This window comes from Tamandua tetradactyla, chromosome 5 (genome assembly GCF_023851605.1).
Source record: "Tamandua tetradactyla isolate mTamTet1 chromosome 5, mTamTet1.pri, whole genome shotgun sequence".
Lineage (NCBI taxonomy): Eukaryota > Metazoa > Chordata > Mammalia > Pilosa > Myrmecophagidae > Tamandua > Tamandua tetradactyla.
In genome coordinates, this window is record NC_135331.1 from 25994709 (window position 1) to 26015766 (window position 21058).

Here is a 21058-nt window from a genome sequence, read left to right on the forward strand (position 1 = left end):
AGGTTGATAGGTGCAGGGAAGGGTCTGGGGACCCTCCCCCCGCCCCCCACAGATTTCAGCAGAGGGGTCAGGGTGGCGGATTTAGGGACTCCCTTGCGGATCGCGGCGGGGAGGAACGTGAGTAGAGGGTTGGGGGAAAATGGGAGGTGGGTTTGAGGACATCTTGCAACCACAGCCTGGAAGACCCCAATCCGCCCAGGCTCCCGGAACGCACTCGCTGCGGAACCTGTGCGGTCCCGCACGTGCGGGCACCGGAAGGCAGATGCGAGGACGCCGGAGGGGGCCGGAACCGGAAGTGGGGGAGTCGATGGCGGTCCCCGTTGCCGGCGTGGGAGCCCGAGTCCGTGGTAGAGCCGCGGTGGCGCTGTGGGTGAGCGGCGGGCGCCCGGCCCGGGCCGCGGGAAGCGCGGGCCTCCTTGGGGCGCTTGGCCCGAGGCCTGAGTCCCCCGGGTGGGGTCTTTGCCTTCTCGCCGCCTCTTGCTTTGGGTGATCCCGGTCCTGCGCTCTTTGGGGTGGGGTCTGAGGGAAACTGAGGCTCAGGCAGGCGTGACAAAGATCAGGCCCAGGTCGGGACTGCCCCACGTCCACTCGCCGCCTCCTGGGCCGGGAGTGGGACTCGAAGGCGCTCAGGCACTGCTCTGACCTGCAGTCCGTAGTAGAGGCCGGGAGGGCCGTAGGGGACCCCAGGGCGAAAAGAATGGGGGTGGCCTCTTGCCTCTGTTGCTTCCACCTTTGGAAATCGAATGTGAGAGGCGGATCCTGCGAGTCTGCCCTGGGGTTCCAAGACCTTTAGAGAGGCCTTGGGACAAGAACTTCACCTGGCAGTAGTTTGAATTGTTCTGAGCCAAAAAAGTTAGGGCACTTACCTTCCAGGGTTGTTGGCAAGATTACATTACAGCATGCCTAGTACAGAGGAGAAGCTTGTTCTGTGTCTAGAGATAGGGTCTCCCAAAGAACATACTGGATGCTCACCTGGGCTGGCTACTGGTGTGATACAGGAATGAGAGACTCCAAGGAAGCGTTTTAGGATGAAACTTTTTTCCAACTTTTAAGGGGGATGGGAACCTCAGAAGCCCTCCCAGAACAATCTTTCCCATTTGTTGCCACATTTCCTCTCTGGCTTCTGGCTTCTCTGGGTGAGAGAAGGGGAGTCTTTTACAGCCTCACTCCTGGGCTCCCAAATTTTGGGAGGCGTCAGAGCAAAAGACATCTGGGAAGAAGTGACAGTTGAGCTCAGCATCCTAGGCAGATGTCTGGAGGCACACACCCAGGAGTGTTTTGCTCACAGGCGTGAGGAGGTCCCAGGCATGGGGTGCACACGGCATGGCGGTGGGAGCAAGGTTGCAGTGTCTATCCGGGTTGGGAGAGGCGTCAGCACAGCCACCTGATCTTAGTTTTATACTTCGGGGTGACTGTGTATTTTGTGGGGATATCCCTAAAGTATTTGCTTTAGGGGGAAAAAAAGCAATTTACTGTTTTATTCAAGGTGACTTTCTCATTCAAAGTAAACAGATTTCATTGTGGTCATACAGTCTGGGACAGCAAGGAGCAGGTTGACAGGCCCAAAGCAAGTCACCAGGAGAAATCATGAGGACTAGTGAAGCCCCCCAAGGAAAGGTGTCTGATTGGGCTTCTTTCCTGAAGGGCCTCGTTCCCAGCCCTCCTTTGTTCTTCTGGTTTCACTTTATTTTGTCTTTATTTTTAAATGTGTTTGTCTTTGTTCTTTCTCATCAGTCCCATATCTATATACACTGCCCTGAAATGTAAATGGTCAGCAGGAAGCTCTCACAGCCTGACCTCCAGATCCTGGTCCCTCAGATTTCAAACTGTTTCTTTTGAGCAGTACTCAGATGCTCTGCTTTTTGTAAACAAGCACGTGTGAGTGTGTGTATGCCCACATTTGGGATTTACCTGGCTGATACGACCCCCTTTAGCATTCGCAGAGCAAATGCATGTCTTTTTGCCAGCCCCCCTATCCCGCTGTACCATACCCCTTACCCCTCCCTCTCCTTGACCAATAATAGTATTTCCATCTACCGAATTTATTTTAACCTTTGATGCCCCTATTTGTTTATATTTTATCCATATTTTTTATTCATTATAAAAGCTATATAGTTACACAGTCATCTTCAAGAGTCAAGGCTATTGGAACGCAGTTCAACAGTTTCAGGTACTTCCCTCCAGCCACTCCAATACACCATAAACTAAAAAGAACTATCTGTAGAATGCATAAGAATAACCTCCAGGATAACCTCTCGACACCCAGCCAGCTCCAGGACACCTCAGCTGTAGGAGAGAAAGCAGAGCCTTGCTGATGCCATGATTTTAGACTTCCCCTAGACTCAACACTGTGAGCCAATAAATTCCTGTTATTTAAGCCAACCCATTGCGTGGTGTTCATTGTAGCAGCCAGGAAACTAAAGCAGTGCTTTTGGGAGATAGTGCCAAGTTGTTCCACATACACGTTGCCCCAATTTAAGTGCTACCAAATAGGTTTCAGTTTGCCTGTTTTCCCACACCCTCGTATACAATGTGGGCTGAGACTTTGGATCTTTGCTTGTGAGATGAGTACAGTCTTATCTTGGCTCTAGTTTGCTTTCCTTTTATGTGTTGTTGGACGTCATATCACAAACGGACTAATTTCCTCTTTATATAGAGGTGCCTAGAAACCAGTAAGACAACAATTGTTCTGAAAACAGTGGGTAAATTTTGGAAAGACTGTTGAGAAAACAGGAAACCAAATGCTTTTAAACATGAAGAGATGGTTCTGAGTTTTGAAGTACTTAATTTTTTGGTTCTTTTAAAATTTTTTATTCCATATTGCGATTAATTTGACAGTTCGTGTTTTCTTCCTGTTTTGTTTTGTTTTGTTTTCCACTTCAGTCTTTGCTAGGTGTGGAATCTGATCTGATGGAAGGGTGTGAAATAGAAGTCTAACTTAATTTTATTTTCCAGTCAGTTTCCCAGTTCTCCCGATACCCATCTTTTTCATATGCTCCTATATTTATAATGACCCAAAAGACAGGAAGGTTCTTAGATTTGCTTTACTCAGCCAGCAGGTATTAAATGTTATATATTAGGCATAGAGTTGGCTGGAGCAATTGCCAACAGTACTTCAGACACAGCCTCTCAGGAGACAAAGCGGTAACTAACTGTGGCGTAATGTGCAGCAGGTTTTGATAGTCCATCCTGAGAATCATGGGGCATGGGACACAATGGTTTACCCTGCCACTGGGTATGGGGAATTGTTAAAAAAGAATTAATGCATGAGCTGGGCCCTCAGCCCATCAAGCTGCATCCTTCAAGCTTGGCGGTGTGTTCCAAGCAATGGGAAGACAGGTGTGGAGGCTTGAAAATGTCCTTGCTCTTTCAATACTGGTGCCCATTTCAGTTTGGCCAAAACATGGCCTACTGAGAAAGAGGGAGTAGGGGTGTAGGCAGGAGACCAGGCCCCTCAAAGAGCCCTGTGGGCTCTGCTGAGCACTCCTCTGGCCCATAGTTCCCAGGCCCGAGTGCTTTAGGACCAGCTGGGGCGCCCGGCCTGTGCATCTGCATTTTGTAACATGTCCCAGGGCATCCTAACACTCAGCCGGGGTGGAGGGGCTGCTCTCAGAGGCAGGTGGGACCAATGCCTGGAAGGAGAGGCTGCGGCTGTCCTTTCCTCTCTGCAGGAGTCTGCTCGGAGGTGGGCAGGCAGGGCCAGGGCTGGGGGCCCATCAGTCCAGGTCCAGAGGCCCCATGCCTTTCTCGCACCATCTGGGGACACGTTTGCCCTAGATCATTGGGGCCCCCTCCATCCCCCATAGGGAAGCCGAGTTACTGGGGTCCTCTCTCAGCCAGTCCGGTTGGCCTGGGCACTTGTGGTACCACACATGTCTTGAAGACTGTGTTTATTGTGCTTCGCAGTTAGTGGTACGGGTTCCGTTGGAAGCCTTGCTGTTTTCTAAGAGTCTTTTCTTCTCTTTAGGAGTGTGACAGCAGTGTTCAGCTGCAGAAGAGCAGTTTCGGAGCCTTTCCCCTGCTGTTTCCTGAGCCCTCAGTGTGAGGGCTGCGGGCCCTGACAGCCTGAGGAAAGATGAAAACTGTGTTCATGGTGGCAGAAAAACCTTCCTTGGCACAGTCCATTGCCAAAATCCTCTCTCGAGGTAGGGATGCCCAGCTCTATGCTTCCTTTGCCGTTTTGCTCTGAGGGCATGGCCGTTGAACTCTTCCTTTTCCCCAAGTATGCTCTCCCGCACCCCCAGGTGGAGTGGATTCCATTCAGGCCAGCAGGTGTTAGCAAGGCACCTGGTTACCAGAGGTGCAGGACTGTGATAAAGCAACAAGGTGCAGCCTAAAGGCCAGCAGGAGGTGCAGGCAGGTCAGGGTGCTGTTCTGTCAGGGTCACAGGTCACAAGCCACAGACAGCAGCACTGACTGCCTTAGGTGGAAAAAGGAATCATTGGAAGGAAGGAGAGGCAGCCACGACTGCCACAGTCACAGTCTGACTAGGCTAGTGCCACTGGTGTCCTCCTCACGGGCCACTTGCCATGGGCCTCTGGACCCTTCCCTCTGCCACAGTGGCAGCCCCTGCACCGCGTGTCACAGACACTCCCGAGACACCAAGAAGCGGGGAAAGCAGCTCTCCAGCCCCCACTGCCACTCTGGCCCCAGCTGTGCTTTGTGGGCTCCTGCATCCCCTCTGATCTTGGGGTTCCCTCCAAATAGGATGTTTACATGCTGGGTACCCAGAAATGGCAGAGCCACCTTGGCCCCACCTGGGTCCAGCAGGTACGAGGAGGAGATCCTAGTGGAGGGGTCTGAGAGGTCATGGGGTGGGGCCCAAGAGGTTGGTACCCGGACCCCTTGGGCTGGGGAGCTGCGGTCAGGGTCGTCGGTGGGCAGGGTGAGAGGGCCCCCCGGGGCTGACCGTTAGGTTGTGCCTGGTAACTTTGGCATTCGGGATCAAAGGAAGCAAGGCAGAGTGCAGGAAGAAATGAGGAGAAGGAGCCAGGGGGCATCTGCCGTACTTTGAACTAATTTCAAACTTAGAGGACAGTTGCACAGAAAATACAAAATCTATACAGAGAACTCCAACACCCACCCACCCAGATTCTCAGATTTACCAGCTTGTGACATTTTGCTGCCTGTTGTCTGTCACTCTCTCTGCCTGCCTGCCTGTTATCTGATTTCTAAACACTTGAGAGCAGGTTGTATACATCCTGCTCCTCGAGCACCTGCTCCTTCCCAGTACCATCCCCCATGTCCGCTCTCTGAAGAGTGTTTCGAGAGGATGCCTTCCTGCCCCCAGCTGGTCTGGGCCCGTGCCTTGCCAGTGCACTCTTGTGAGGTGCTGACAGGTGGTGTTTTCCGGAGAACCCCTAGACACCTCCAGGCCCTCAGTGGCTGGGTGGCCACTCCGGGGAGGAGGGCTCAGGCCCCCCCACAAGCAGCGTCCAGCCCCAGGGTGCCCGCGTGGCCCCAGCTGGCGGGAGCTGCCACCAGTGCTGTGTCCCCTCCCTAGGGAACATGTCTTCACACAAAGGGCTGAACGGAGCGTGCTCAGTGCACGAGTACCCCGGGACCTTTGCTGGCCACCCGGTCCACTTCAAGATGACCTCCGTCTGTGGCCACGTGATGACCCTGGATTTCCTGGGTGAGCCCCCTCCCCAGCCTGCCTTCCGGTCCGCCCAGGACCATGCCAGTAGAGCAGTCTCCAGCACCCACGAGCCTGAGGCCAGCAGACCATGTGTCAGGGACACAGGGCCCCCCGGGGGAGGCACCCAAGAAGCCGGGTGTTGGAGCCCGGCGCCCCAGGGTCCCTGTCTCACCTGCACCTCCTCAGTCCTTGCCTGGCTTCAGTGAGCCCCCTATGGACAGAGGAAGTGGGGCTTCAAGAGAGGGGCCTGGGCCGTGTGGGCATCCCGAGGGGGCTGCTGCTCCTGCCAAGTAGCTACCTGGTGGCTGTCCTCATTACCTTGCTATCCCCTGGGCTTTCCCTTGGAAGGGTCGGTGTCAGCCAGCCTGCAGATGCTTCCCACTGGGCCAACGTGCAGTGCCGTGGGCTGGCCACAGTCCCACCTCGGCCCTGACACATGCTGTGCTCTGTGACCAGGGCTGGGGCTCCCCCTGAGCTTCTGCCTGTCCCATGGTGCCACCTGCCCCTCAGGGATGTTCAATGATCCCATGTGGCCACGAGGGCAGAGGGCTTCCCCCGGGGAGGGCCTCAGGGTGGTTTGTGATGCTTGGTGGCAACTGTGGTGATGGTGGCAGCACTGGGGGTACATGCGAGGCCGTGGGCCCCAAGGGGTGTCATCCCAGCAGGCAGGGAGGCAGGATTTGAACTCGACTCTGTCAGACCCTCTGTTGAGGATGGGGCCTGAAAGGATGCCAGAACCAAGCCTTCAGTAGACAAGTGGTGGGTCGTGGTATGGGAAGCCCAAAACATTGGTCCTCTGTGGAGACCAGCCGAGTGCCTCCGTGTGCCAGGCCAGGTGCTGGGGTGGGCTGGAGGTGAAGACAGGCCCACGTGGCGGGATTAGGTGCTCTGGCTGGGTAAGCCGGCTTGAGCAGTGGCGCCTACAGCTGGGTGGAAAGTGCCAAAAGGGAGGCTGTGAAGAGCAGCCCCTGCCCGATTCCCTGGGCTCCCACAGAGGGCTGGGAGGTGCAGTGGGCACTCAGTAGCAGAGTGGAAGGCAGCAGGCACAGCAGGCCCTTTCCCAGAGATCCGGACTCACTCCCCACTCTGCCTCTGGCCACTGGGCCACCGTGGACCTGCCTTCCCCCAAGCCTCCCTTTTGCTCCTTTGTACAGCAGGGCCACACCACCGTCCTCCTAGTGTGGGGCGTGGGGCAGCACAGCCTCCCACACCATGCAGGCTGACCACGTGTCCTGGTGGCTGTGCTTTGCAGGGAAGTATAACAAGTGGGACAAAGTGGACCCTGCAGAGCTGTTCAGCCAGGCCCCGACCGAGAAGAAGGAGGCAAACCCCAAGCTGAACATGGTGAAGTTCCTGCAGGTGGGTGGGTGCTGGGCCTGGGCTGGGCCTGGGGCGGGTGGGCCCTCTGGCCCCTGCACCGACAGCCGCCCCTGCCAAGCATGTCGGGGTCTGCGATCTCTGAGCCCCTCCCTGCGTCTCAGAAAGTGAGGCCTACGCCCTGCAGTCCCCACTGCTTCGTCCTTCTACCACTGCTCCTGCCCTGCCCCACTGGCCCCAGACCCCTTCAGACCTGTCTGCCTGGCCCTGCTCTCCTGCAGGCCTGGACAGTAGGGCCCGTTCTTAAACAAGAGCTTGTTTTTTCTAATTTTAAAACTACTTGCTCATGGCAGAAAACCAGAAACTGGAAGAGAAAGAATAAGCTATTTGTGGTCACACTTCCCAAGACAACTGTGAGCCTCCAGGCTCCTTTCAGCCATTTTCCTGCACGTTTTTTCCCAGAGTTAAGATCATGTCAAAGTTGACAATTTTTCACCCAGGAAAACAGTGATTCTAAACTGACTTCTTTTCTGCGTGCTTCAGGCAGCCTAATGGCAGCCCTACAATGTAGAAGCCCTGGAGGGGGCTCTGGTCTGTTTGGGGGTGGGGGCTGCCGCTGGAAGCAAGCCTGGTGGCCTCGTGGGGCTTGTACCTGGGGCAGGTGCAGTGACGGGCTATCGTGTGGCAGGTGGAGGGCAGAGGCTGTGACTACGTCGTGCTGTGGCTGGACTGTGACAAGGAAGGGGAGAACATCTGCTTTGAAGTGAGTGGGTCGCCACGCCATCCCCCAGCCTGCACTGCCGCCTCCCACACTGTCCTGGGCTGCACTGGGGGATCAGCCGTGGTAGAGTAAAAGTCCCTTTCCTCCTCTAGTTTGGAAGTCCTCTTGGTGCTTTAAAATCACTCAGGCTGGGGGTGCAAGGGTAGCTCGATGGTAGAATTCTCGCCTGCCATGCAGTCCGTGCACTCCCCCCCTCCCCCAAAACAAAATCCAACAAATGGTGCTGCAGTAATAGGATAGTCACATGGAAAAAGAATGAAACAGGACCCCCGCCCTGCAGCAAACAAAAAAAGATTAAAAAAAAACAAATGCACAGGGCTTTACTCAGTGTGATTAAGTGTCACTGCATCGGCTGGGGATGTCACCTCAGCCATCGCATGAGTGAATGTAGAACCTTCTAGGGCCAAGGGAAGGTGAGGGAGATGCATATGGGCGAGTTGCAGAGGTCTGGGGCCAACCAGGGCCCACTGCTGCCCTGCAGTTCACTCATCTCCTCCCTGCGCACACCCTGCAGCCCTTCCCCCGTCTCCAGGTTACTGGGACAGGTGTTTGCTTAGCTGCCAGCAGTTACAGCCGCACAACCTTGGAGGCCAGCAGTCCAAAGTCGGGGCATCGGCAGGGCCCTGCCTGGTCCTGTCCTTGGTACTTTAGGACTGGCTTGCCGCCGTCCTCAGACCCCTGGGTTTGTGTCGCTGCCCTATCTTCCTGTCCTGTGTCTGCCCCTCTGGTTTCCACGACTATAGCTCCTGGCCCCTCTGAGGCCTTGGCAGCGCTGACTAAGGCCACCCTCGCTTGGCTGGCCCCACCCTCACTCACCAGTACATCTTCACAAGGTTCCGGTTACAAACACTTTTCAGCTGCAGGGTTGGGGGTTAGTGTCAAGAATGTGCTTTTTCTTGGGTCCAGCATTCAGCGTACTGCAGCCTTCCTCCCTCTGCAGGATGCCCACCCTCGTTTCCCGGCTGCTGCCCCAGGAGCTATGACTCCTTACGGGGCTGCACTTGTGCCTTCGTGGCCCCAGCTCTCCCTGGGGCTTGCAACACCCTCAGAGCCCAGGCACTAAGTGAACGCGGGCTGCTGCTGTGCCGGGGGGTGAGGGTGGGGTAAGTAGGGGGAATTGGGCCCCTACAAGGTCCCTCGCCTCCCGGGCAGTAGTGTGCCTAGCCAGGTGGGGATGGGGCAGGAGTAAGAGGAAAGCATGTGTGGCCGGAGGGGCAGGAGCAAGAAGGAACGGTATTCTGGGTATTCTGGGTCCTTTGTAGCTGGCAGGAAAGGAAGCCCCGTGGGGGCTGTGAAGAGTCAGAGGCCCCTGGAGCGAGGCGGCGAGCAGGGAGGGCCTGGCAGGTGTGACGGTCAAGAGCCGGGAAAGGAGGTGGATGCCCCCCACCCGGGAGAATCGCTGAGCCCCCCGTCCCCCAGGTCCTGGATGCCGTCCTGCCCGTCATGAACAAGGCGCACGGCGGCGAGAAGACTGTGTTCCGGGCCAAGTTCAGTTCCATCACGGACACCGACATCTGCAATGCCATGGCCCGCCTGGGCGAGCCTGACCACAACGAGGCGCTCTCGGTGGATGCCCGCCAGGAGCTGGACCTGCGCATCGGCTGCGCCTTCACCAGGTGGGGCACTCCCCCACCTCCTCGGCCAGGTGCTCAGGTTCCCCATGGGCAGCAGGGCATTGGCAGAGTGTCGGCCTTTGGAACAACCCCCAGAAGATCAGGCATTTGACTGACATCAGTCACTCGGACCACCACTTGAGGACAGCGCACAGGGCTGGCTCCCCAGCCGTGGAATTTCTGCCCTTCCCTCTCCCTTCCTCACTCCTGTACCTCACCCGTCCACGCCAGTCCTCCCCTGGGGACCCCGCACTGCCCTTGCGTCTGTGAGGGCAGCCTGCATCCTGGCTGCCCCACGCACTGCCCTCTGCTCCCTCCCACTCCCACCGTGCCTGGCCTGGCACTGGACTCCACCCACCTGGGACAAGAGCATCCCAGGAAGTGCCTGACCAAAACACCTCGGCCCCCATCTGCATTACCCTGTAGGTTTCAGACTAAGTATTTCCAGGGGAAATACGGCGACTTAGACAGCTCTCTCATCTCCTTTGGGCCGTGCCAGACCCCGACCCTCGGCTTCTGTGTGGAGAGACATGACAAAATCCAGTCCTTTCGACCAGAGACCTACTGGGTGCTGCAGGCCAAGGTCTGCTTTCCATTCTCAGCATGCTGGGTCTTTCCAGGGTCAGGGGGAGGCTTCTGGTGACCTGTCCTCCCTCTTCCCCCTCCCTTCCCCTCCCCCCCTCCACATATGATCACATGAACAAAGCACTGACTAATGTTCACCATGCTCCTCTGTGCTGAGGCCCTTGCCTGCACCACCTTGTGACTCCTGTCTGCTGGATGCTTCCCTCACGGGTGTGCCTTCTGTCCTGCTCCCTGTAGGTTCTCGCTGACAAGGACAGAACTCTCCTCCTGGACTGGGACCGAGTGAGAGTGTTTGATCGGGAGATTGCGCAGATGTTTCTGAACATAACAAAGCTGGAGAAGGAAGCCCAGGTGGGCCACTCTGCTCACCCCTGTCATACTTCAGCTTGGGAGGGGGTCTCAGAAGCCTTTGGCTGGATGAATCGCTTGTGACACAGGGGGACGTCTTACTCCCCCTTCCTCAAACACACACGTCTGGGGAAGAAGAGCGGTTCCTCTCGCACATACCCGTGCTTGTGATACCTCCCACAGAGGGGGTCCTGTCCTGCACTGGCAGCAGTATATCGCATCCCTACTCAGGACCAGGTAAAAACACAAGTGTGTGCGCATGCATGCGCACGTGCACACACACACACACACACACACACACACACACCAGGCCCCTTCCCACACAACCCGGTGGGTGTTGCCTCCTCAAGGACACCACGTCACATGGCTGTCCTTTTTCTGTGACACCTGCAGCCCACGATGATGGCTGGACTTCTGTGCATATCGACCTGTTCACCCAGAGGCGCGTGACTTTCAGGGTGGGGCTTCTGAACTGGGTCAGCTCCCATGGCCTCTGGTCCCCTCATGTCCCCCAGCCAGGGTTCTACAGAACGGGAGGAAATGCTACTTGGGTGTTAGAAGGGGAGGGGTGACCTGGGGAGGGGCTGGCTGCACAGGTGGGGTGGTTCCACGGCTGTCTCAGTTTGCCAGGGCTGCTGTGCCCCCCACAGTGGGCAGCTTCATGCGCGTTTATGGGCTCACAGTACAGAAGGTTGCAAGTGCACTGACAAGGCACTGGCAAGGCCGGGCCTTCCCCCAAAGTCTGAGCCATTCCTGTGCTGGCTTACTGTGGTCCATGGGGCTCCTCAGCTGCTTGTCTGCCTCCTGTCATAGGGTCTCCCCTGGCAGCCTCCAATTTCCCACTCTCACCCTGGGTTCCGTGGGGCCACACCTAACTAGAATCTTGAAGACCCTATTCATAAACAAGTCCACACTCTGAATCATCTTCATATTCAAAGAGACCGTGTTCACCAGGGTTTGTGCTCCCGGGAACGCAGCTCATGGCTTGAGTAGTTTTGTGGGAGCCATGAACCCCCACGGTGGTCATCACAGCAAATGCCCTGCAGAGGCTGTGGGGCGTGGCCAGGCCCCTTTAACCCTACCCTCCTGAGGCCATCTTTGGGTGCCCTGTTGCTCACCACCCAGAGCTGCCTCTCAAGCTGCTCCTTGCTTACAGCACCTAGGGCCCTCCTCCAGGGACGCTATGCCCACCTGCAGTTCGCCCTGGGCAGCCGCCCACCCACCATCATCTGGATGGGCATGAGAGCCCGCATCTGTCTGTCTGTCTGGAGCCCGGAGGGCCCTGCCCTTGCCAGGCCCACGTGGCGAGGCAAGGGCCAGGCTGGGGTGTTTGGATTGATTTTGCTGCAGGCAAAGCAGAGGGTTCTCTCTTCTGACGGCTGTTCAGTCCAGCGGTTGAAAGTGCCAGCCGACTGCAGCCCACGGCCTCCATGGTCTTTACAAACATGTCAGAATAGTCACGAGCATTTAAAAGTGTGAGGTTTCACATAAAAACTGTGGCTTCCAGCTCCTTGTGAGAAATTGGAGGACATGGCAGTCCTCATGGGCCCAGCTGACCACGCTCACAGGCAGCGAGGGGCCCCTCCTGTGGCAGACCCCCAGCCCCAGCCCTTCTTTGTGCTCTGCCTAACTCTGCCTTCTGGAAGATTCCAAGTGTGTAGCACCTTCTCTTGACTCTTTCCCCCATTTCTCTTTCCATAGGGAAGAATTTTCATTATTTTTCCCTCCCTAGCCTGGAATAAACATTTAGGTCTTTAGACTGCTGGGAAGAGTGACCTTGAGAGACGGGGAGACCCACACACCTTGGCACCTCCTGGCGCGGCATCTTCTCCCCCACAAGCTCACTGCACTCGTCCACCTTGTAGGTGGAGGCCACCAGCAAGAAAGAGAAGGCCAAGCAGAGGCCACTGGCCCTGAACACCGTGGAGATGCTGCGCGTGGCCAGCTCCTCTCTGGGTATGGGCAGGCAGCACACGGGCTTGCAGGGAAGTGGGCTGCACACAGATTGCATTCCTCCAGAGGTGTCTGGGGAGAAGCAGGTGAAAACCGGCAGGAGAGGATTCTGTGGGGAGTTGCTGGGTAACCCGCAGCAGCCTCTTTGAGCTTTGTGGGGAAGACACTGGCCACTTTATAGAGCCAGGTGGACAGACTGCTTCCAGCAGGAGCAAGCACTTGGAAGGTGCCGGAAAGGCCCACCCACCAGGCGATGCCCTCAGTGGCATGTAAACTAGGAAAGTTCCAGCTCTGGTGCTGAGGGGTAGCCCAGGTTCCAGCCCGGCCACTTCCTTGTTTTGGAGCCTTAGTTGCCTCCTGAGATAAAGGGTGCATGGCAGTCCTGTCTCTGGGTGGCCGTAATAGTCTGTGATGTAAGGTACACGTTTTAGCAATAGCAGTGGTGATGTAGTCACCGTGAGAGGGACATCCTGGCGTCTGCCCCTTCTGCTGCTAGCTGAGAACATGCTGGAATAGGGGTGTTCAGCCTCGTCCCTTCCGTGGTGAGAAGGGCCTGGCTCGGACCACCTGGTGGCTCTAGGGCCTTGCTGTGGCCCCCCCTGCTTCCAGAAGCCAAGGCCTGTGGGAGAGAGTGGCAGGGTCTCTGGGGGGGGGCCAGTGGTGAGGGTTGACAGCCGGCCGTGCCAGCCTCCACTGTCGGGCAGAGCAGGTGGATGTACCCCCGTCCCCTTGTTGCCATCCATATGCCAGGGTCGCTGTGCCAGATGCCACACAGTGGCCAGCTTAGCGGTGGGAACTTCCTGCTTCACAGCTTTGGAGGCTGCAGGCCCTGCCTCCTCCAAAACCTACAGTGTTCAAGTGGGGCTTCCAGCCACCCTCATTACTTGGTGCCCCACTTCTCCTCAGTCCTGCTGCTGCCACCCTTCCTCTGCCTGGCTTAGAGGATTAAGACCCTTCCTGGGCCAGTAGGACCTTCAAAGATCCCATTTGTAGGGAATTAATGCTTGGGGGCCCACTACTCAATCCCCAACAGACTTGGGGGTTCTGTGAGGACAGGGCACCCCTGGAGGCCCCACCCTGCAGCTGCCCAGACAGCAGCAGCGCCCTTCCCACCCAGGCCCCACACGCCCCAGGCCAGCTGACACCACCTGCCCCCGCAGGCCTGGGTCCACAGCACGCCATGCAGACGGCAGAACGGCTCTACACACAGGGCTACATCAGCTACCCGCGGACTGAGACCACCCACTACCCAGAGAACTTTGACCTGAAGGGCCCGCTGCGGCAGCAGGCCAGCCATCCCTACTGGGCTGACACGGTGAGTGGGCCTGCTGGGGTCCCGGCCAGGGGCCTGAGCTCCAGCTCCAGCTTTGTGACCTGCACTCACATGGGCCTCGTCTTTTCCCCCCAGGTGAAGCAGCTGCTGGCAGAAGGCATAAACCGTCCCCGGAAAGGCCATGATGCAGGGGACCACCCCCCAATCACCCCCATGAGAGCTGCCACGGAGGCCGAATTAGGTATCGCTGCCCCCCTCCCAAACACACACCCTCCTCAGGCTTTGTGCCCATCACCTTGGGACAGGCAGGGCCTGGGTACAGCAGGCAGCTGGGTGAGTGCAGGCAGGCACACGCAAAGGTCCTGGGGCAGTGGGGCCAGGTGGCAGGTCAGAGGGCTTTGGGGGGACAGGACACAGGTGGGAATTGCAGGGCCTGAGGACAGCAAACCCTTCCCACCTCACCCCTGGCCAGAGGCCGTGCATGTGCTGGGAGAAGGCGGCTCTGCACGGGACATACTGGGATGGGGACAGGCATCACTCTGCACATTCTGAGCTTGAGTGGGACGGGGTGCGTCCACACAGTGAGACAGGACAAGGACGGGGTGCGTCCACACGGTGAGATGGGATAGGGATGGGGTGCATCCACACGGTGAGACAGGACAGGGACAGGTTGCGTCCACACGGTGAGACGGGACAGGGACAGGGTGTGTCCACACAGTGAGGCGGGACAGGAAAGGCTTACAGCCATGAGGGCCCTTGTGCAGGGCATGGGCTGACCATTCTTGCCCCCTTGCAGGTGGCGATGCCTGGCGCCTGTATGAGTACATCACACGCCACTTCATTGCCACGGTCAGCGCCGACTGCAAGTACCTGCAGAGCAGCATTTCCTTTCGGATCGGGCCTGAGCGCTTCTCCTGCTCTGGGAGGACCGTTCTCTCCCCAGGTAAAGTGCGGGCCCCACCCTCACCTAATCCCCTTGAACCGGGCAGGCAGGGGCTGCATCTGGGCCCGAGCAGACAGTGGTGTATTCATGCAGGCTTCACGGAGATCATGCCTTGGCAGAGTGTGCCCCTAGAGGAGAGCCTGCCTTCCTGCCAGCGGGGCGATGCCTTCCCCATCAGTGAGGTGAAAATGCTGGAGAAGCAGACCAGCCCTCCCGACTACCTGACGGAGGCTGAACTCATCACACTCATGGAGAAGCATGGCATTGGTGGGTGTGCCCACTGGGACCCTCATCTCCTGAAGGGGTGGGGGCAGTGGTGCCTGCAGGCCAGTGTCTGGGAGCGGGGTCCTGGGGCGTATCCAGGGAGCTAGCCCGGCCTCTGTGGCAGCCCCTCGCGACAAGGGCCCCCCACTGCCCCGTTGGGCACTGCAGGGCTGGCATGCTTCTGAAGTCAGGTCAGAGCCCCCAGTTCCACATAACCAGCCTGTCACATAGTCAGGTGACAGGGAGCCACAACCTGCCATTCAGAGCAGACAGGGCACTGAAACACATGCCTCACAGGGCATGGGTCTCCCTTCCCGGCACTTGCTCAGCAGCACTGTCCGGCCCTAACACTTGGTCCTGGCCACCCAGACGCCCCCAGGTGACAAACCCTGGAGAGCCATGGATCCAGCGGGGCCGCGAGGCCACATACCTGGGTTCTCTCCTTTAGCTTCAGTCCAGCAGGTCCCAATGAGGCCCCTGCAGCTTGGGAGCCTAGCTCTGGTCTGCTCCTGGGAGCCTGTGCGGGCCTCCCTTGTGATGGGGCGCCCTGCCTGTTGAGACAGCACTTCACACCTGCAGCACGTGCATCCGCCCTACACAGTGGTCCAGACAAAAGGCAGCGATGGCCCTGGTGATGGGGCAGCTATTGCTGCCACCCAGGGCTGTGGCAAAAATGCTCAAGGGGGGACTCAGGGGCCCCAACGGCCGAGCAGTGTGGGGGACAGGCGGCCTGCAGATGCCCAGGGCAGCAGTGGGCGTGATGTTTTCTTGGAGCCTCCAGACTGCTCACACAGCCTTGTGCCTATGAGCCACGTGGCCTGTTGGGCACCTTGGCCTCTGAGCCCTGCTCACTTCACTTGTGAAGTTCTCCCTCAGAGTTGATTTGGGAGGGAATGAACAGGTGTGTTTATGGCAAATATGCAAGAAACTCATTTCTTTTTGTCCCCTTGACTAACGCAGTCCTAGCCGGGATTGCCCTATCTTCAAATCTGTCTTCTTTAAGAAAAAAGCTTTTGGGGTGGAGAAGCAGTTGGGGCTCTCCTGGGGACTGTGAGGCCACAGTGCAATCAGGAGGGACCCTGGAAAGAGGCGGGGCAGCAGGCAGGCAGTGGGTTGGTAGCAGCTGGGGCCGGAAGGGGTTGTGCCCGCATGCATTGCCTGGTGTGTGTGCAGAGGAGCGTTCCCGTGGAGCTTTATTTGCAGGAACAGGTTTCAGGGTGGCTCCTGTTCTAGCACAGTGCCAAGGACAGCCCAGGAGCCGTACACAGAGGCCTCCAGCTCTGAATTCTGCCTTTGACTGCTCATGGTGGGACAGCCTGTGTCCAGGCCATGGCGGTGCTATCAAGAGGTCCTCACAGCAGCTTTCCTTTGGACAAGTGTGGAAATGGAGTCGTCCCTTCTAGCGCTCTGGCTTATGTGGCCTCTGGTCTCTAGACTGTAGGGACCATGGAAACAGTAAAGGGGTGTTTGTTTGAACCCCTGGAGGCCCATCACCCTCCGTGGGTGTGGTTCTGGGGTGGGCATCGTCAGCCTCTGGGGAAGGCATGCTGCACCCTCAGCCCTGGCTCAGCTTCCTGGGTCAGTGAGACCTAGGGTTGTCAGCCCTTCAGTGATTATGAAGTGCCTGGCTGAGTGGATCGGTGGCCGTGCCCTCTGGGTGGACATCTGGCAGCTTGTCTGTGATGGCCTCACAGGCGAGATGGTGAAATGGGCTGCACGGCCATGTATTTGTGGCTGCCCGAGCACATGGCAAAAGGCACAGGGCCTTGTGGTGTTAAAAAACAGCCAAGGTGGCACTGATGTCCATGCATGGTGAGGGAGGGGCCGTTTGGGTCTGCCCTGGATTGGCCGTCCTCTCTAGAATGTTCGACCCTGGGCACTGACACAGCCAGCAGTGTGAGTGTGAGGGCCCTGAGGTGCCCAGGGGACCTGGTCTCGGCGGCCGCGGTGGATGCTTGGGCAGAGGCGGGAGCAGGGCTTCAGAAGCCACTGGCCTTGCCCAAGCATGAGGGAGTAAAGGAAAGGTGGGCACAGAGGTGTGAGAGCCTTGTGTGTTCTGGAAGGGGATGGGCCTGGTTGGGAAAGAGCTACTGTGCAGGTCCATGAGCTCACATGGACCCTGACTGTGGGCCAACCCAGGAGCCGGCCCGAGCAGGCTGTGTGACCTCAGCTGTGCTCCCCGGCCTCCCTGCACCTCCAGGTCCTCGCCTGCAAGGTGGGGGTCACATCCAGTGCCATGAGGGCCGCCCTCAGATTCGGCATGTAAAAGCAGGGTGCCTGGTGCCCTCCCCCTCCCCCGGGGGCCTGCGCAGGCAGGAGAGCTGGGGCTCAGTGGGTGGCACGTTGCAGGGACGGATGCCAGCATCCCCGTGCACATCAACAACATCTGCCAGCGGAATTATGTCACCGTGGAGACCGGGCGGCGGCTGCGCCCCACCAATCTCGGCATTGTCCTGGTGCATGGCTACTACAAGATCGGTGAGTCGGCCCCACCCTCCTGGCAGCCATCTCCAGGTGGGCCTCGGCCCTGCAGGGAGCCGCCCCTCTGTTCCCCCTCAAGGGCTCAGCGCCAGACCCCCAGGACCTGTAAGAGTGGTGCTGAGGGTGTGTGATGCACTAGTGGGCATGTGCAAGGGAACCCAATGGGGCAGGGAGGGTTCCTGGCCCACCGGGGGTCTGGCGTGTGGTGCTGGTCTCTGCTCTGTCCTGGGAGGCCCCGTGGGGTCCTGGGGCAGAGGGTACAGGGCTGGCCTGAGGACGGCCAGGAGCTTGTCCCCGATGCTGGCCCAGCTATGGGCCAGCCTGCTGGTGACCGCCGTGGGGTCAGCCTGGACTGCCTGTCTTGGGGCGCCCAGCCCAGAGGAGGCTGCAGGCCAGGCGGGCATGGAGGTGGGGCGGGGTGCAGCCCCCCGCATCCCTGCGTTGCAGCGCCCCGCCCTTGTGCCGGCAGACGCGGAGCTGGTGCTGCCCACCATCCGCAGTGCGGTCGAGAAGCAGCTGAACCTGATCGCCCAGGGCAAGGCCGACTACCAGCAGGTGCTGGGGCATGCCCTGGACATCTTCAAGAGGAAGTTCCACTACTTCGTCGACTCCATTGCAGGTGTGGCTGTGTCCTTCTTGCCCCTTGGCCCAGGGAGCCGCGGTTATGGTCCCCTGGAAGGCATACTCACACTGGGATCCTCTTCCGGCCCCCTTGGCCTGCCCAGTTCCTCTGGGGCATCCGTCAGCCACGGAGCAGCACTCTGACCCTGCATGGCACCCGAACACCATCCCGGGAACCGCCCCACCCCACCTCCCGCCACCTCCAGCCTTGGGGTGGCAGTCATTCTCCAGGGCTTCCTTTGCTTTCAGGCATGGACGAGTTGATGGAGGTGTCTTTCTCACCCCTGGCGGCCACGGGCAAGCCCCTGTCCAGGTGCGGGAAGTGCCACCGGTTCATGAAGTACATCCAGGTGGGTGGGGAGCAGGCCAGGGGAGGGGGCAGGTGGGTGGAGAGCAGGGTGGGAGTGGGCAGGGGTGGGGAGAGCCGAGGGGCAGCACCGTGGCCATCCCTCTGCCTGCAGGGCCCTTGCTGCAGATTTAGGCAAGTCCTGTCAGTCTCTTTAGGCCTCTGCTTTGTCTTTGGTCGCCCAGGAAGTTACTGCTTTTCCTGGTTGCCCCACAGAAATGACTGGGAGGCCTAAAGCAGCCTTGTTAACACACACCTGCAATTTCCCCTTTGCCCAGGAACACACAGCTGCCAAACCACGCACACACGTGGCCCCTCTTCCTAACCCCGTGCCGCTTGTTGTCCCACATGCTCACTCACGGGAAGGATTTTAGAATTGCCTGGGGCCACGCCTGGGGCCAGGACCTGGCACACCTGGGGAGCCTTGTCTGGGTGGTCAGTGCTGGGAGGGCGGCAGGTGCCGAGTTGGCCTGCCCAGTTCCTCTGGGGCATCCTCTGGGGAGCTGGCGAGGCGGGTAGGTGGGGAGGCCCCAGCCCTGTGTCTCCCTGCGTTGCTGCAGGCCAAGCCGAGCCGCCTGCACTGCTCCCACTGTGATGACACGTACACGCTGCCCCAGAACGGCACCATCAAGCTCTACAAGGAGCTCCGCTGCCCACTGGACGACTTTGAGCTGGTCCTATGGTCTTCGGGCTCTCGGGGCAAGAGCTACCCACTGTGCCCCTACTGCTACAACCACCCGCCCTTCAGAGACATGAAGAAGGGTGAGTGCTGCCCCAGGGTGGCAGGCAATCCCCAACCCTTGGGAACCCCCTGGAGCGGAGGCAGAACTGGGGCTCTCTAGGGTCCTGGTGCAGGCATCTGCCAGCCATTTGGTCTAACAGCTTCTCTCCTGATCGGGCAGTCAGTCCAGTCTGGGCAGGAGGTACTGTATCACTCCCCATCTGGGTTGACAGAGAAGCAGCAGCTTTGTGGCATCTGCCAACATGGGGTCTGCTCTCTAGTGGCTGTTTTCTCGCACTGGGGCTTCTGGCTGGAGAGTAGGGGACATGTGCCCAGACTGAGTGCCCAAACAATAGAGAGTGCCAAGCTAGAGTCTGAAGGTGGGCACAGGGCTCTGCCTGGTCTCCCACAGCGGGGCCACCTCTTTAAAAGCCCCATGTCCCCCTTAGGGGTGTCATCATCCCATATTGCACACGAGGAATGGGGCGCAGAGGGAGGGAGGCATTTGCCCACATGCCATGGGTGTGCAGGCAGCTGCCAGGAGCGCGAGTAGGAGTAGGCTGTCCCTGTCCTCCAGCCGCTTCCAGAGCAGCTGACGCTCCCGTGTAACCAGGGACAGGAGGGCCACATGGAGCTGGGCAAGTGGAGGACCTGTGGCTTTAGCTGAAGTCAGCCTGATGGGCTTCCTGGAGGGGGTGTTTGTCCTGGCCGAGCCTTGCCTGAGTCCAGGTGTGAGCAAAGGGCTTTCCCCCAGAAGGAGGTAGAGAAGAGTGTTTCCTGCTGGGGTGAAGAGGAGGGTGGGGGGCTGCAGGGCCGACAGTGGGCGGGCGCGGGGTAGCGAGGGCGTGGGCAGCCCAGTGGCGGGGCTGCACGTCCTGAGCCCATTCTCCTGCGCACGCGCGCCCCACAGGCATGGGCTGCAACGAGTGCACGCACCCCAGCTGCCCGCACTCGCTGAGCCTGCTGGGCATCGGCCAGTGCGTGGAGTGCGAGAGCGGCGTGCTGGTGCTCGACCCCACCTCGGGCCCCAAATGGAAGGTGGCCTGCAACCGCTGCAACGTGGTAGCGCACTGCTTCGAGAACGCGCACCGCGTGCGTGTGGCCGCCGACACCTGTGCCACCTGCGAGGCTGCGCTGCTGGACGTGGACTTCAACAAGGCCAAGTCCCCGCTGCCCGGTGATGAGACACAGCACACAGGCTGTGTCTTCTGCGATCCGGTCTTCCAGGAGCTGGTGGAGCTGAAGCACGCGGCCGCCTGCCACCCTATGCACCGCGGAGGACCCGGGCGCAGGCAGGGCCGGGGCCGCGGCCGGGGTCGGAGGCCGATGGGCAGGGCCACCCCCCGGCGGCCCAAGGACAAGATGTCAGCCCTGGCCGCCTACTTTGTGTGATGACCCTGAGGCCATTAAAACAAATGCCTTTCCCCCTTTCCCACCTCATGGCACCCCTCCTCTCCTCCCGGCCCTTCGGGGCGGGGGGGGGGGGACGCAGCCGGTGCCCAGGGAGGGCGGGGCTGCAGCCAAGAACACCAGGTGGGCTGGGAGGCTGCCCCTCCCCATGAGCCCCTCGGCCCCATAGCCGCTCCCCAGCTCTGCGGACAGGCTGCTCCCCAGCCGGCCCGGCCCTGTGCGCCTAAGCAAGCCTGCTCTGTCTCTGGGGTGGGCTGGACCAGCACTTCTGTTGGGGGAGAGGCGCTAGGGGTGCAAAGGTTAGGAAATGGCCAGAGGCCACAGGGCTCCTGGCAGCCGGTGGGGCTGCCCCCCTCAGCACCTGCACCAGGCACGCCTCCTCCCGCTCTCTCCCTCCGTCCTGTATGTGCCACGGCCCTGGGGCAGTAACCCTGCGCAGCCCTCGCCATGCAATGATGACAGCCGTTCTGGGGACACTCTTCACGCTGGAACTTTTAAAGCTCTGGTAGATTCCCTAACTAAAACTGTTTATTAAAGAAACCCAGGACATCCCTCTCACCCGCCCCACAGGAAATCTCTCCTGGGAAGCATATCTGAGGAGTTGGGCTCTCAGGAAGGCTGTGCCCCGCCTCCCCTTCCCAAGTCAGGTCCAGTGCACTGACCACATTTTTAGGGGGTGGGGGCATGGGGCATGCACAGAGGGCCCAAGAAGACCTGGCTCTGAGCCTGAGTGCCTGGGGGTCCCAAGTCTAGGGTGGGCTCTG

At 59.1% G+C, this 21058-nt stretch overlaps 1 protein-coding gene across 3 annotated transcripts; it reads left to right on the top strand.

Moving 5' to 3' along the window:
* The first annotated feature begins 268 nt into the window (after positions 1 to 268).
* Positions 269 to 20849, top strand: TOP3B (DNA topoisomerase III beta). Of its 3 annotated transcripts, none has more exons than XM_077160251.1 (18): positions 269 to 370; positions 3968 to 4145; positions 5504 to 5635; positions 6891 to 6997; positions 7644 to 7718; positions 9156 to 9352; positions 9776 to 9932; positions 10172 to 10285; positions 12148 to 12238; positions 13396 to 13550; positions 13644 to 13749; positions 14305 to 14451; positions 14545 to 14718; positions 17065 to 17193; positions 17666 to 17815; positions 18067 to 18167; positions 18724 to 18925; positions 19795 to 20849. In XM_077160251.1, exons 2-18 carry the CDS (start codon positions 4076 to 4078, stop codon positions 20274 to 20276), a joined length of 2589 nt encoding a protein of 862 aa, XP_077016366.1. In that variant the 5' UTR covers positions 269 to 370; positions 3968 to 4075; the 3' UTR covers positions 20277 to 20849. The 3 variants fall into 3 exon arrangements, with proteins under 3 accessions (XP_077016366.1, XP_077016367.1, XP_077016368.1); XM_077160252.1 differs by having other exon boundaries at positions 6891 to 6982; XM_077160253.1 differs by lacking the exon at positions 17666 to 17815.
* The last annotated feature ends 209 nt before the right edge of the window (positions 20850 to 21058 follow it).

What these genes read in the sequence shown, in the direction of transcription:
- TOP3B (XM_077160251.1), top strand. Translation starts at nt 4,076, where the DNA reads ATGAAAACTGTGTTCATGGTGGCAGAAAAACCTTCCTTGGCACAGTCC. An exon ending in CGTGGCCAGCTCCTCTCTGG is followed by an intron (nt 12,239 to 13,395) that starts GTATGGGCAGGC and finishes CTGCCCCCGCAG; the next exon opens with GCCTGGGTCCACAGCACGCC. An exon ending in GAGGACCGTTCTCTCCCCAG is followed by an intron (nt 14,452 to 14,544) that starts GTAAAGTGCGGG and finishes GTATTCATGCAG; the next exon opens with GCTTCACGGAGATCATGCCT.